Source organism: Triplophysa rosa, linkage group LG19 (genome assembly GCF_024868665.1).
Source record: "Triplophysa rosa linkage group LG19, Trosa_1v2, whole genome shotgun sequence".
NCBI classification, from domain to species: domain Eukaryota; kingdom Metazoa; phylum Chordata; class Actinopteri; order Cypriniformes; family Nemacheilidae; genus Triplophysa; species Triplophysa rosa.
In genome coordinates, this window is record NC_079908.1 from 9,766,097 (window position 1) to 9,782,705 (window position 16,609).

The 16,609-nt window shown below is 35.9% G+C and overlaps 3 protein-coding genes across 4 annotated transcripts; all 3 read right to left on the minus strand.

Annotated features, from left to right (window-relative positions):
• Positions 1-1,213: 1,213 nt before the first annotated feature.
• timd4 (T cell immunoglobulin and mucin domain containing 4) lies at positions 1,214-4,111 on the minus strand. The gene is made up of 7 exons (XM_057360859.1): positions 3,918-4,111; positions 3,485-3,823; positions 3,242-3,295; positions 2,878-2,969; positions 2,224-2,335; positions 2,072-2,111; positions 1,214-1,977 (listed from the first exon to the last, which is right to left on the minus strand). Exons 1-7 carry the CDS (start codon positions 3,973-3,975, stop codon positions 1,896-1,898), a joined length of 777 nt encoding a protein of 258 aa, XP_057216842.1. The 5' UTR covers positions 3,976-4,111; the 3' UTR covers positions 1,214-1,895.
• A 4,237-nt stretch (positions 4,112-8,348) lies between these two features.
• On the minus strand, positions 8,349-11,508 carry havcr1 (hepatitis A virus cellular receptor 1). The gene is made up of 9 exons (XM_057360984.1): positions 11,398-11,508; positions 10,756-11,094; positions 10,265-10,354; positions 9,920-10,009; positions 9,568-9,696; positions 9,421-9,470; positions 9,261-9,336; positions 9,134-9,170; positions 8,349-8,956 (listed from the first exon to the last, which is right to left on the minus strand). Exons 1-9 carry the CDS (start codon positions 11,450-11,452, stop codon positions 8,827-8,829), a joined length of 996 nt encoding a protein of 331 aa, XP_057216967.1. The 5' UTR covers positions 11,453-11,508; the 3' UTR covers positions 8,349-8,826.
• A 2-nt stretch (positions 11,509-11,510) lies between these two features.
• havcr2 (hepatitis A virus cellular receptor 2) lies at positions 11,511-16,228 on the minus strand. 2 transcript variants are annotated; one of them, XM_057360860.1, is made up of 7 exons: positions 16,111-16,228; positions 15,467-15,802; positions 15,326-15,385; positions 14,429-14,497; positions 14,274-14,323; positions 13,629-13,713; positions 11,515-12,317 (listed from the first exon to the last, which is right to left on the minus strand). In XM_057360860.1, the coding sequence occupies exons 1-7, from the start codon at positions 16,154-16,156 to the stop codon at positions 12,226-12,228; spliced, it is 738 nt and encodes a 245-aa protein (XP_057216843.1). In that variant the 5' UTR covers positions 16,157-16,228; the 3' UTR covers positions 11,515-12,225. The 2 variants fall into 2 exon arrangements, with proteins under 2 accessions (XP_057216844.1, XP_057216843.1); XM_057360861.1 differs by lacking the exon at positions 15,326-15,385 and having other exon boundaries at positions 11,511-12,317.
• Positions 16,229-16,609: the final 381 nt, after the last annotated feature.

Here is a 16,609-nt window from a genome sequence, read left to right on the forward strand (position 1 = left end):
GTTAGCTTTGTATTCTCGTTATTCCTTTGTGATTATTAATTTATTTCATCTCCAGTAGGAGGCAGCACACCTAGCCCGTTTAACAGCAAGTCTTTATCACCATCATGGTTTACCATCATCATTATACTTAGCCTAAAGATGACAGATATAGAGGCTCAGAGATGGATGTTAACTAAACTACAAAGGTTAACTAATGGCTCATAATAGTATTCAATATGACCATATTAGGCAGTATGAATAAATAACCGAAGAAGAACCACTAGAGCCAAGGTGTGTATAGTTTATGTGGACGCTGAATATAACATTCGCATGCTCTATTTTATTGCATGATCACAGCATGAAAAGCAGTACAGCTTGTGGCCCACTGCAAGCTATGCTGCTGGCGCCATCTTCTGTGTTCTCTAGGCCAGGGATTGAAAGATCGCACTTAATAATATCCGCTATGGTTTTGAACACCACTACCCTTCAAACAATGCGCTATATAAACTATAGGATTTCGACAGTCAAAGTAAAAGCAGGTGACAAATCTCGCGCAGCCTGTTGATGACGAAGTTCACGCCGCGCGCAATGCACGCATACACGTAGTGTAGCGTAAACATTATACACTTATGAGGAGTGTATTTCACCAGATAAAAACTGCACCAAAAAGCTTGGACAAGATTCGCTTTTCCTAAACGGATTTAGGAGTTCGCTCCTAAACAACACGTTTTCGTTTGAATAGATCTCTCTTCAGGATTGTGGGTAGTTATTCAATTTAGCTATTATATATTTTTACTAAGTTAAGTTACACAGAAATCTAACTGATTTCCACAGGTTGCTTCTATGAACGCTGTCAGTTTGGACTGTGTTTTGAACCGCACGAGGGTGAGTAAATGAAGGCAGAATGTTTGGGTGAGATGTAGCCTAGTGTGTTTTTTCCATTATCGCTAAAAGTATTTTGTACCGAAAAGCCATTGTATTTATGTACTGGGTAGGCCTGCCTAAATGTCGTGTTTAGAGCTGCCTACTTTACTGTTTGGGTAGGATAGTTGATCAATAAGCCATTAATGTGTCCTATTGTGTGACAGCAAAAATGTAGAAAACAAATGGTTAATAATTACAAACTACTCACTTGCAGAAAATGTGCAGCTTTTCAAGAAAATATTGGTAAAATAACATATGACACTGTATCTGTGTGTTGCAGAGATGTAAGTCCAGATGTTTGAGGCTGAAAGAGCAATACAAATTTATTATTTTGACAGAATATTGCTCTCTCCTGTACATGCACACAAACAAACAAATACACTTAATCAATAGTAAACATACTTTTTGTGTATTAAACCTTTGTTATGCAACAAAAAATAGACATAACATTTTCCAAAAACGGTAATGTCCAGAAATAAATGTCTGTCATAACCTACTCACCCTCATGCCCCTTAAAACTCGTATGATTTTAAGTAATAAATCAATCAAATTTAAGTTCCTCCTGACACAAACCCCAAAAGTAGTCACACAGACCACTTCACAAGATGCAAACGCTGGCCCAGAAGCACTTCCTGTCTCAGTTTGTTTTTTATTTAATATTATATAATATATACATCTTAGAGATATTTGTTTAACATTTTGATTCGGTTCTGAATGTTCTGTTGGTTGTATTTAGTTCAAAAATTTGTGTAGTGTTAAAAACTGAAACGGCGAGTTCCTCTGGACCAGTGTTGTATACGTCTTCCGAAGTGGTCTATAGATTACTTTTTCCATTAGAACTTGACAGGCCTAATCACATTCGGAGTGACAATGAAGGTGTGTAAATAATGTTGTAAATGATGAGTTTTATCTGTCTTTAAGCCAGAGCAAAACTGAATGTCGGCGTCAATAAATTTTTATGGTAAGTGGGAGAAACCTCTTGGTTTTAGCTTCTATTCCAGAGTGTAGATGTTCTCCTCCACTGGTCGCCTTGTACGTATTTCATAAATAATGTGTCGGGGCTCCTTTGAAAAACTGAGGTTTAAAAAGAAATCATTTTGATTACATGGGATCACAAAAGCTGTATGGTATAATGTATTCTCAATATAACCATTTTAAATATACATACCATCCATCCATACTGTCTAATGCTTTCCCATAAAATCCACCTAAAATAGAATAGGAATGCTATTTCAGTTTGCCAGTAGACTTGATCTGTAATATGACTAAGCAAACTTTCATCTCAAAATAATATTAAACTGAGCGGAGTGCTGGACTTACGTTTGAATGTCAAAAGTGCCAGAGCCCCTATAAGGAGAAGCAGCAGACTGAGGGACAGAGACAGAACAGTAATGTTGATCTGGAGTGTAATCCTGGAGACAGGCTCCTCCATCTTTAAACCACAAAGTTAGAAAGATTTTCTTTTTTTAGACACACTTTGAAAAAAAAACGGCCACACAAAATCTGTGAAATTATTACTGTTCATCTCCTAACAATGTTAATGTGTCATTAGTAAACATTGGTGGTGTTAGTCTTGGTTCCTCGTCCAATATGAAAGACTGACATTTTGGTCATAGGTTTAAATATAAACTTCCACTTTTCCCTTTATGCTTTACAGTTTTGAAATGTGGTAAGATGTAAAAAACAATAGAAAAAACATGCTGACAATGGCTCAAAGATACAATGACTCAAAAACTAAATGCTTTTCCACTGAATGAAAACAATAAGTACGAAAGACTTAGTTTACAAAATATGTATTCTTTTATTTTTAAACAAAATTCTTATTAAGATTATTATACAAGTAAGGATAATATTGTTATAATTGCATTAACTGAGCTAATGAATTGTGTATTGAGTCAATATCACTTTTAGCGATATGAGTGATTATCTTTTACAGTATGACATATAAATTATATTTGAGCGAGAGTAACTCACCATTACCCCAGAATGCACATGCGTGACATTCTGCCAGGAAATGTCAGAAAGCGATGAGTCTGCTACTATAGTGTGATCTGACAGTGGTGATGCTGTGAAACAAGAAATCACTTGTTGCTCATGATTGTTAATGCATGAGAGACAATAACTCAACCTCAAGGGTCTGTGACATTTGAAATGTAGGGCTGTGTGGTCTCTATGGTCGATACAAGAAACTGCAATATTCTGGTGCTCACTGGTGATTCATCATACGTGGTTTAACAGACCAGGTCTCAGGAAAAAAACACGCAAGACATCTGTTATGCAACTTGCAAAAATCAAGTGGAAGGCATTAGGTGTTAAAACCTTCTCAGAAGTTACTCACATGTCTGTGTCCCCTGTGGTTCTGTTGTAGTTGTTGGAAGAACAGTTGTTGTGGCTTAAGAATAAAAATACAAGATTTTACATTGTAAAATCAGGTCTGAAATTTTAAATGGTCAGATATGGATCTTTATTTTCAAAATGTTTATAAAAATGACTTGGATAAAATGAGTAGAGCTCTGATCTACTATTGACAGAGAACTCCATCAACATGTATTGATCAAAAGGTAAACCCAAACCCACTTGCCTTTCATGACCCTCAAAGTGTAGGAGACCTTCTTGTCATTGAAATAACCTTCTATGTCCACTCTGCAGCAGTACGGTCCGCTGTCTGTCGTCTGTATCCTTTGGATGCCCAGGTCCATTTGTCCCGATAGGACATCTCCAATAAGCCGGTACCTGTCTGAGATCTTAGAAATAACTCCGTTCTCATCTGTTTGTACGATGATGTCGTTGCACCAGAAGGTTCCACAGTCTCGTCCCCAGCATACGTGGCTCAAACCGTGGTGCTTCACCGAGTAATGACAGGACAAAATAACAGTGCTGCCCTCCGTCACGTGGAATGTCGTCATGGTGGAGCTATCAACTGTGTGATAAAGTTGACATTGCATAGATGCTTTGGTTGGTTAAATATTGTATGGAATAGTAATATTTAATATCTTTTGTAATAAGTTTCTTGCCTGAGATGATGAGGAGGAGTATCCAGTGCATTAAGGATAACCTTGGAAAGGTAGCCATTCCGACCAGCCGGTGTTGCGTTTAGGCAACACTGGCCTGTGCTGGGCAGCACCAGGGGAATGCAGAGGAGGCCATGTGAATGAGCGACTGTGTTCTCTAGCTCTACGCCTGTGACATCTCCAAGAAGGACAGGGCCAGCAACCCCTCCGTCAGCCTTTGTCTGTAGGTGGAGCCATGTGGTAAAGAATAGGGCCTTTGTGTTAGTTTTTTTTCTGGATATTTTATCCATGTCCTTGTCAACAGTCTCCATGAATGACTCCGTGGGCACACTTACAGCACACACGAAGTTCGGGGTGGCACGTGTGTTCGCTATTGTTGGTAAACAAAATGTACATGCAGTCACAGCTGGCTGATTGCAGTTTTTATCTCACTGTATACTTAAGCCTGGTTTCACAGACGAGGCTTAATGCTAGTTCTAGACTAAAATGAATGTTCTAGCTGTCTTAACTAAAAATAATTTGCCCTCTGACATTTCTTAAAAAATATGTCAGTGCCATTGTTTTGTCTCAAGATTTATACCAGTAATGTTTTGTCTAAGGCATTTTTATAAAAGCGTCTTAAAGGTGCAATGTGGAGATTTTGTTGCATGACCGCTTTGAATTTAAAGTTCACCAGAATCAGCATTGCTTGGTTTAACATAAACTTTTATAACCTTTTATATAAATTATAAACTTTTATATAAATGTGAAATGTGTGATTACTAAAGCTTTAGTACTACAAACCTAAGTACAGTAAATCATTCAAAACAATTTCAAGTGAACAAACATGCAGATACTTTTTAATAATGAAATAGTGTTGCAATATGTTTGTTTAGTCACTCTACTTAAGAGCGTATGGCATACAAATACATTTTTTGGAAGACTCTAGTTGCTAAAGGTTAGTCTAGTTTAGTCCGTGATTTCTCAATATAGCTGTCACAAACTGCAAAACAATAAAGTTCCCACTCTGATCAACATAAAACCACCAGAAGTCAATGTAAGATATTAATGATGCACTGTTCATATTCAGTTGCAGGCTCTCAGTACGGTTCGATTGTGGGTCCGTTTATGGTTCGTTTTATTCCTGACATGTGAAAGCAGTAAGGTCCCGGTTCAGTTCGGTTTGGTTTTCGCGTTTTGATATTTGCACCTGGTTGCTTGCCATACCTGCAGTTGTTGATAGTGCAGGACTTTTTTTTCACTGCTATCCTTTTCCTCCTCATTTTTCTCAGATGCTTCCCTTTAGTTCTGCCTTATCTCAGTCCTTCTCTTCTCTGTCATTTTATTTAAAGGTGCCATGAATTAAAACCGATTTCAACCCGAGCTTTTGTTATATAAGAGGGAATCATATTCACGCTAACATCATGTAACTGAAAACGCCCTTGTTACTGAGATTACATCTGTTATTGACACCATGCCCAGCGAACGGCAGGTCCTGGAATGCACCTATCTATGTTGAACACCGCCTCCACAAGAGAATATCAACGACTACTTCTCTAGCCCCGCCCACTGGTTCGCGCATGACAGTACTGAAGTAACACAAGTTGTGCGGAACCAGATAGAGCCAGCAAGCAATAAACATGCTGTTAAAGATCGCAAAATATTGTGGAGTCAGTGGCTGGTTGTGGAAGAACACAGTCGCTGCATAACCTTCCTTCGGATTCCGAAATTAGTAATGCATGGCTGAAGTTTATTTTTAAAAACGTTCCAGCTCACATGGGTAAAACATTACCGCGGATTCCTTTGTGAACAAGGCAGAGGTCGACGATGGATTTGCGGAGAGACTAAAATTAAAAAGCAGTGCTGTGCCGTCAATATTGGATCCGATAGGAATGGCGCAGCAATCTTATGTGAGTACAACATTTTTGTACTATGCGTCACTATTGCTTTGTTAGAGATTGCTTGATAAGCCTTGAAATACAGATGCGGGGAGGTAATTTATAAATCACACGAGGTCCCCAGATAATTCTAATCCTGTGCGAATAGGGCGAATGTGTAACCTAAGCTACACAAACTATACGCAAATCCTTGCCATCACATCTGGGAAATAAGTCATTCAATTTGAGTAAATCAGAGGCTTCACTTATCCTGTGCGAATGCATTACATGAAATACAGATGTGGGGAGGTAATTTATAAATCACAGGAGGTCTCCAGATAATACTAATACCGTGCGAAAACTGCGAATGGTGCTAATGTGTTACCTAACGTTACGTGTCTAACCAAATTCACAGAAGGCTCCAACTAAGTTTACTACGCAAACTGCTATCCAATCATAGCAGTGGGTGTTTACATCCAAGTCTTCATGGCGGAACGCCCATTCAGACCGATCGTTTGTCGAGCTGTCCTCAAAACCCGGGTAGAAAATAGCCTTTTGAATGTAAAAACCACGCTAACGTCATAAGTAGACCTCATACAACAGTATAAAACAATAAACAAGCCCAGTTCATCACACCTTTAAAATGTCCCTTACAGAAAAGACACATGAATTTCACATGTTTTTCGCATGTGATCACATGTATACAACATGTGTTTAACATGTGCAAAAAACCACGTGTGATCACATGTGAAATGTGTGTTTTTGGAACATTTTGGTGTGAATTCCATGTGAATTCCCACGTGAAACCCATGGGATAACATGTAAAAACCCATGGGATGACATGTGCAACATGTGGTGACGTGAAGAACATGTGATCACATGTGGAGACATGTCGCATATGTTATCCCATGGGTTTCACGTGGGAATTCACATGGAATTCACACCAAAATGTTCCAAAAACACACATTTCACATGTGATCACATGTGTTTTTTGCACATGTGAATTTCGTGTGTCTTTTCTGTAAGGGGTGCCATAGCCATGTGATGACAAGATGTAAAGAGGCCATCTTGAATACCCAAAATCCACTGCTGCACAAAAATCTGGGAAGTTCTCATGAAGATGTGAACAGGAAAGGGTCTGAGATCATTTTAATTCCAAAGAGGACCAAAAAAAGGACTGAGTTCTCTTTTGTGTCCACTATGTTGTGAACACCATAAGGACTGAGATCACATTCGGCTAGTTCACTTTCTGGATCACTTTAAGTGAACTGGGTTTGGTTCTTTTAAAACTAACTATATGTGAAAACACCCTTAGTTTCACCCTCAGACGTCACGCCCACGGAGGGTTGGCTGAGCATCCGATGCATGAGGCAAACTTTTCCGGAGATACTTCAAGTTTGAAGTCATCTGATTGGTTGAATTCCACAGGGTTTCCTGGATACGTGTGTGTTGTGTTCTTTAACAGTCCGCCTGGAAACAACACAAACCATGCATCTGATCGAAGAATTCAGCTGTCAGGTTTACAACGATTGCAATAAGAATTCACCACGAATGACTAAACGCTACATTTTTTAAATTATGCAAAGTTCAAGGCATAAACTCATAAACATTGTTGTTGCTGTTAACTTTTGACACATTCGTGATTATGACTTATATGACTTTTACTTGTACTTGAGTAATTGTTTCTGTACTTGGACTTTTACTTGAGTAAAATATTTGGCTACTCGACCCACCTCTGGTTGCTAACATTCTTCAAAATGTCTGTGCGTTCAGACCGCCAGCGACTATGTCACTGTGTGTCACTAGTCTCTTGCTACGAGGTCGTTAGAAGGCGTTCCTAGCTTTGGTTGCTCTAGTAACAGTTATAAACAAACCCTGCTGTAACTGACGAGAGACGGATGATGTGAGCTTCGCTGCATTACTCCCATTAGTAGTCGATCCCGAAAGTCGCTCATCATTTGCATAAAGTTGAGCAAATCTCAACTTTGTCGTGTCGCTAGACATACCCACTTCCTGTCGCCAACGGTCACTGTCACTCGTGTCATCGGAAGTCGCCGGCTCTCCATTGAAATGAATGACATCGCCGCACTTTGTCGCTGACGGTGTGAAAGCACAGTTAATGTTCTGCAGAAGAAAGTCAATCAGTTTGGAATGACATTATGATGAGTAAATGATGACAGATTTTTTTTTTTGTTAAAATTATCCCTTTAAATAAGTATTGAAAATGTCTTCAACCGGTTTATTCATCCAGTCGATTCGATTTACAATTTCTGGCTTTGATTTAAACACCATTTGCATAATTGTTTACATTTACATTTCAACTGTTTACATATAGGAAAGTAATTTAAGCGAAGGAAAGATGTACACCATAAAAGGGAAGTTTATCAGTTTATATTTATCAGTCTATCAGGGGTTAGTCAAGTGAATGCGGAACATGAGTGATGTACTCCAGTATCGTTTTTACTCTCTGGGCACTCATTCTGAGAATGCAATATTCATTCATCCTTTAAAGCTGTATCATTTTCAATGAGGATCGTTTTTTTTTTTTTTTTTGTGGTGAGAGGTCTTATGAGAACGTTGAACCAGAAGCAGTGATGCATAAGAAATACATAACAGATCCTTATTACTGGAAGATATCACAATGGTATGTACCAGGAAAACAGTAGTAGCTTCATGATTTCATTTTTTTATTGACTTTATTTCACTTAAGTTTTAACAATGACCCTCCTTGATCTAGTTTAACATAAACTCTTATAACCTGGTTATGTAAAATGTGCGATGACTAAAGCTTTATTCTACAAACTGAAGTACAGTAAATTATTCAAAAAAATTGAACAAACATACAGATACATTTTAATAACAAAATAGTGTTGCAATATGTTAGCCACTCTACGAAAGAGCGTATGGCATACAAAACATTTTTTTTGGAAGACTAATGGTTAGTCTAGTTTAGTCCGTGATTTCACAATATAGCTGTCACAAACTGAAAAACAATAAAATGAAGTGGAGTCCAGTCCACTGATCAACATAAAACCACCAGAAGTCAATGTAAGATATTAATGCCACTGTTCATATTCCGTTTCAGGCTCTATCTGATAGATATTGTCCACGGCCATCTCTCTGCTGTACAGGCCAATACTGCTGCCTGAGTTATTGTAGATGACTGAGTTCTCTGAGTTCTGAGCACTGAGGGAGACACAAAATACCAAATCATGAGAGTCATCTCTCTTAATGACCCACAATGCCCCAAAACATTAAGACAAAATACAGTTGATTTAAGAACAATGGAATGGTTTTATTGTTTGTTTCATATTTTTGATCCTGAATTTGAAATCAACCAAATGACTTTCAAGATTCACTTACATTTCTGCCACCGCTCTGCTTTTCCTTTTTTGCTTCCCTGAAAAGTAAACGTAAATGGTAAAAAACTGTTTCGTTCTCAAAATGACATGACAATATTTTTAATTTACAGAATAAACTCTGCACTTACATGTCAGAAGGACAGCAATTACTATTACAGCCAACAATAACAGGAGAACAGGCACAATAATCGCAGATGTGTTCACCTTTAAAAACAAATCAGTATCAGAATATGAAAAATTCCAATGCATCATAACTTATCAGACTTGCTGTATTGATAAAATACTCACGCTCTCTTTTTTGACCACCAAGGATTGTTCATGATAGTCAATAACGTTATCTATTTTATAATCAAATCACAAACATAGTGATCAATCAACATTTATGTATTCCCACATGTACATTTTAAGCAAACTAAATTAAAAGTAACTTAAGCTATATTAAGAAATCAGCTAAAAATGAAATCTGCTTTGTTGTACCGTGTGTTGTGTTAGAGGGCCACAGTCCAGTAGTGCTGCTTTCTGAAGAACTAAAGATTGTAGAACTCTCTTTTGTTGTGTCAATGTCTAATGGAAATAAATAAAAAATGTCACAATGTTGTTTTACATTGACTGGCTACCAATTAAAGTGTCTATAAAAGCAGAGATCTTTAATGACTAAATGTCAAATGGGTCTCTGAAATGTTGTTGTTAATAATGAAAAATTGAGAAAATGAGTATTGAAATATAAATGAAATCTGTATTGTTCTTCAGTCATTATAGATTCACTGCCGGGTTAAAATGATGATACCTGTCGCTGTGTTAGTGCTCTGTGATTTAGTGGTTATAGATCCTGGGATAGTGGTTACAGCCACAGGTTCTGGTGTGGTTGAAATGGGTGCTTTGAAACAGGATGTAAAATGTTGCTTTGTAAACTCTTACAGTTTTAAAAGAGTAATGGCTGAATCAGAAAATCTGTAGATAGTACTGATCTAATCTATAATGACTGAATGATGTCAATACTCATTTTCACCTCAAAAAGGTAGCTTGTAGGATGATCAATGGAAATTAATGTGGTTATCATCATTCAGCCATAACAGATCCACAAAGACAATTTGAAAACATTCAAATTAATACATATCTATACTTATAATACCCTCTGTCATGTCAGAGGTGAATGCTGTTGTTTGACGCTCAGAGGTGATGCTGGGCACGGACGCCGTTTCCTGTGTTGTTGGAGTAGGTGCTTGGAAGAAAGTGTATTTAAATGTAAAATGTATTATTGTTTCACTGTAAAATGTATTAGTATTATATTAAATATAACAGATATACAGTATTATTGTAATGTTAATTAAAAATAATTATTACTATGAGTGAACTAGTAAATAATAATTAAAATTCAACAATAACAATAGTCAATAATTAATGTAAATGATTATTAATATGAATAGTATTATTATTAGTATTTCTAATTGTAATGAATTAATACTTATATATTAATTAAAACATTTATTGGTATTGCTAAAATGTAAGTATGAGACGTGATGTCATCTGTGATGAATGAATGATGAAAAACGCATACAATTCAGACAATTATCTCAAGAAAATAACATTTTGGATTTGTGTTTTTTTGCTGTAGATACTCACCGTCTTTAACAATCAAGTTGATGTAATACGTCTCATCATTAAACAGTCCAGGAACATGTATGCGACATCCGTATTTGCCAGAGTCTTTTTTCTGTATGTTACTGATCGCCAGAGAAACATCTCCGTGCTGGATGTCTCCTGTTAGCTGGTATCGGTCTGATTTTCTCCTTACTACTTTATCACCATCACTTGCGATAATTTCATCACCACATCCCATAATGGGAATCTCTCCTTTCATCCAGCACATGTGACATTTTCCATGATATTGACTGTCATACTTGCATGGCAAAGTTGCACTTTCACCTTCAAAATGCTGTACTAAGACGTCACATTTACACACTGAAAAAGAGAGAAACCGTTTTAAAAAGGTAGAACTATTTTTTTAATATAAGTAAATATACATAATATTGTAGTTCAAATTTAGATACTAGTTCACTTCAAATGAGATAACAGGTTATTGTATTCACAAAAACAATAATACAAAAAAAATAGTATGAAAAAAATATAATAGAGAAACAGAAAATAAACTTTTAACATTTAAAAATGAATTATACGTTATATAAAACTATATGCATGTTATTCTGTTTTTTCCTGTTTGGTGCAAAAGCTCTGTAACTACAATATGATGTTTTTGAGACTTACTTGACAAGTAAAATATTAACCAGGATGCAAAGAACCATCTGTGAAGATCAGTCATGATGAAATGGTTTCAGTCTCTTTGCAAGCAATGCTTAAGACGACCGTGTTTCTCTTACATTTGAGTCCTGTACACGGAAGTTGACATGCACATGACCACCACACTTTTTTAACATCTGCAATCAGGCAGTTTCACTTCTACTTGGCCTGTGGTCAACTTCAAGTAACCAAAACCGACATGTTCAAACTGAGACACCCTTTACTTTTAATACAGTATTATTAAAACTAGTAGCCTATTGGCTACAGTGCTGCTACAAAATGTCACACTAGCGTATTTCATGTTGTTATTTATTCGTAGGCCTACATCATTTGTCTTCTCCTTTTTATTTAACTTTTTAAAAACAGCTGCATCAGACACTAGAGGCCACTATTGTACCATGTTGCATTGTGATAAAACCAGCCAATCATGTTCTCAAAACATTCTCAAAACTTTATTAAGGCCACATGGAGTTTGGACAAAGAAACGTACAGTAATTGATTTCTGAGAAAAGGTTGCGTGACAGGATTAAGACCTCTATATTTAAAATCATTTCCACTAAAATGACTTCACCCTGAAACACTTAAAGGCATTTTGTTCCACTATCTCTACATAATACAATAATGTCGTTGTAAATATAAGCAATATCAGATTCATCTAAAAAGTCTGATTATGTCATAATATGCAGATCAGTTATTGTATAAATAACAGTCAGTTTGAAAACAAGCCATAAAATGTTCATACTGTACATCATATAAGTGCTTCACTCAGTCACAATGACTTAATCGCTGACTACATCACTCCACATTCATGCTGTGTGACTGCTGGTTTGAGGGGGTGAGGGTTTTAATTCCCCTGCCTCTGCTTTGTTGTATAGAGAGCCGCAGTCCTATGGGCAGAGCGTTAGATGAATGAGTTAATGCACCGTAAGCAGAACAGTCCATGAGTCACCTCTTTCACTTCCACTTAGCCACAAAGACTAAATCTTAGAGCGAATTTAACGTTGCCTGCAGCACGAGGATCTGCAGAACTTTCCATCAAACCATATGGAACAATCTGATGCTCTTTTTTTTCTTTATGGGTGTTAAACATACTGATGCTGAGAAAGAATTTGAATGATTCCAAAACCAGGAATATGTCCAGGTCACATTTCACTTCAAAGTCTAAAGAAAAATATATAATGGTACGGTACGGTACGTGATATGGCATGGTATGATACGATACATGATATAAATGATGTGGTATGTTACGTTACGTTACGATACACGATGCGGTATATGGTACTGTATACCGCACAATATTATATATGATATATATGATCATATATATGATCTGGTATGATTCGATGTATGGCATATTATATGCTATATTGTGCGGTACAGTATATGATATGATATTATATTATATACGGTATATGGCATATTATATGATACATTGTACAATACAATATGCTACTATATATGATATTATATGAGACGTTGATATGATATATGGTACGATATGATATATGATACAGTATATGATATGATATTATATTATATACGGTATATGGCATATTATATGATACATTGTACAATACAATATGCTACTATATATGATATTATATGAGACGTTGATATGATATATGGTACGATATGATATATGATACAGTATATGATATGATATTTGTCATTATAATTACCTTAATGTGAAAAACAAATATATGTTATATATAGTTATATATATATATTTTTTATACATATTCTTGCATTACTATCTTTCTTTTTATTTAAATTAAGATATTCCAAGTGTGTGTACAGGTTTCTATACAATGTGGGGACCACAATGATTTTAGAAGTCCACCTTCATTGTGAATTCAAATTGATTACTAAACATACTAAATTATGCTTATTTGAAAATGTAAAAATGCAGAAAGGTTAGAAAGTCATTATGTATAAAAGCCAGTATGTTTATGGAAAGTCCCCGCAGTGTATAAAAACAAATATGTGCATTAGAGAGAAAGAGCATCAAATTGTCACACCAAAATAGGCTTCATTTTTTCAAACAATATATTTTTAAATATGATTTAAGGACCTGTGATGTGTTAAATGTAACCTGGAGAGGTTCCTAAAGAATTTCACGAGAAGCACTTATTTGTGCTTCTTTATAAGCATTTGTTTAGCGCTTGAGCATGAAAGTAATTACTTGCTAATCTACTTACTAAACAGAAGTACGATGATTAAACCAGGGATGAAGACAATTGCTCCCACTCTCACTGCATTTATGACAAATGTTTCTATTGTTTCCTAGAAAAACAGAGAGCACAGAGCATGTCTGTGTGAATTATCTAAATTATGATCACACACAAAATAGATAAAGCCAATATACATACACATACATGTACGTAAACACACACATTTTCACAAACTTTCATACAATATATACAGTATCTCACAGAGTACACCCCTCACATTTTTGTAAATATTTTATTATATCTTTTCATGTGACAACACTGAAGAAATGACACTTTGCTACAATGTTAAGTAGTGAGTGTACAGCTTGTATAACAGTGTACATTTGCTGTCCCCTCAAAATAACTCAACACACAGCCATTAATGTCTAAACCACTGGCAACAAAAGTGAGAACACCCCTAAGTGAAAATGTCCAAATTGGGCCCAAAGTGTCAATATTTTGTGTGGCCACTAGGGGTGTAACGGTTCAAATTATAATCAAATTATAATAAAAGATATAATAAAATATTTACAAAAATGTGAGGTGTGTACTCACTTCTGTGAGATACTGTATATACATAATCCAAGCAAATGCACATCTGCCGCTTTTGCTAATACAATATTAGTGCACTACCTCAGTTTGGACCACTGCAATGGCTTTTCCTACGTGGATGTCAGTAACATCTGAAATAAATCAATGAATTTGCATTTAGTATATTTAAAACTACTGGATGATATTTCAGAAGTGCTTTCCATGTTGTTAGGGTGTAGTCATGGTTATATTTTTACCTGCATTTGTTGTTTCTGGTCTGATATATTCATCAGTAGTAAGTCTGATTGGGTCGAATACATAGTAGACTGTGTAAAACATAATAGTAAACAAAATAGTAAAGCTGAAGTTATTATAGTTCATGTGACCCTGTTTTATCATCAATGCGCTTTATGTTCCTAATTTAAAAGTTAACACTAGTCATGTCACTAAACACAGATGTGACTGTTAAACGTCTTCATTGATTCGTGACCTATACTTCTAGTGCAGTTGCACTATATTGAAATTATTAAGTGAATTATTTATTAATGATGAATTTTTAATTGAGTGATGATTGAATGATTGATAAATTAAGTGGCTCCCATTGTTCACTAATTGTTTATTTATTTAATGAATAATTGAAATGAATGAATGTCAAGAAAGGCAGAGGAAGATTTAATTTGTGTGTATAGGGCTGTGGTTCTCAACTGGTTTTGCTTCAGGACCCGGATTTGATATTTTGATAAAGTTGTGACCCAACATAAAATGTTTATTTTGATAAACAAACATGATATTTGTTTTTAAAAATAAGGGGTTTCATACAACATTGTACTGACCTGATGCATTTAGTTTAGCTTGTTTGGATGTTTTTTGCTCTCAAGGATGTGGTAAATGATAACACATTTTTGTGTCATGGAACACGTTATGTTTTTTTATGATGAGTCATATTGTGTTGATTTTGTGTTAAATATATAAAAGGGACAACACTAGGTCGAGTTAAAAGTAACACAAAAAGTGTTGTACATATGTTCAGTTCTGTTTTTTAACACAGTGTAACTACATCTACATGGTTTGCTGCATTTATTATTTGCTTTTAGCAAATGCCACAACCCTATCACAACTGACCAGAAGTGTACACATATGACAGATTTGCAAACCTTGCTTTTCCTGCTTTGCTATTGTAGGGGCCGGTTGTGTGACTCTTTTCGGCTCCAGTCCTTATATGCAAGCACAAAAATACATCACCACATCTGAGCACGACAAAATTCACAAAAAGATTAGATTAGTTGTTTACTCACCATTTCTGATGAAGAGATAAACAGTGTTACTAGCATCATTGAAAAATCCAGGGATCTCGATTCGGCACACATACAGCCCAGCATCCTTCTCCTTAGCGCCCTTGATAGTGAGCGAAACATCCCCTCGGTCGAGCCTACCAGCCAGGCTAAACCTATGCGTCTCTCTGTAGTTAACTTGCAAACCGTCAGTGGAGATGAGTGTGTTCTCACAGGTGAACCATGACTGATGTCTCCCCCAACAAATGTTTAATATACCGTGTCTGTCAATGTCATATTTACATGGTAGAGTAATGTTTTCGCCAACCCGTCCGAACACCAGTGAAGATTCAACGCAGTCTACATCACAAGTAAAGAGAGGTTTCAGCATTTGTTCATTATAGTTCAAAATAGTTTCACCCTCATTTTGCACACACTTTTTACACAATATGTCCTGACTTCCTCACACAAAATGCTTCATGATACATGTAGAGGCTATATAAAACTGTAAGTAATCATTGTGTGTGGAATCATTGTTTCTTTAGTGGTCTTGGTGCAGAAATACAGCACAAGACAGACAACAAGAAAAAGAACAGTATACACAAGGATCTCAGATATGAAATATAAATAGTACTGCACTGCTTGAAATAAGCATTATTTTTACTCACCAGATACAAGAACACTTGATGTGATAATGAATAGAAAAGCAACCATTTTCTTTGCTGTCTCACACTTGAAGACACTTATTCATGTGCAAATGGATCACGCTCTAAAAATACAACTTCTCTTTTCCAAAGAGGCTGTTCACCACGAGGAATAACTTCAACACACTCTTGGTCTGCTTCGCAGAGCCAGATATTGTCATTTTTTCATTTTAAGTGTAAATGTAATGCCTGATGAAAATTTTTAAATGATTAAATAATTTATAATTATAAGTAATTATTCACACAGCTCACAATGCGATAAGATTCACTATACTGATCTCACAATGAGATAAATTGAGATGAATTAGAAATGAACAAGTGCCTTTTTATTATTACTCAAATGCTGCACATTTTTTCATAAAATAAAAATATATTTTGTCAAATAAGAATTTACAAATCAAATATAAAATTAATAATACAAAAGTCTCTTTAATGTAATCAAACTAAGACTTTGTCTGTGCTT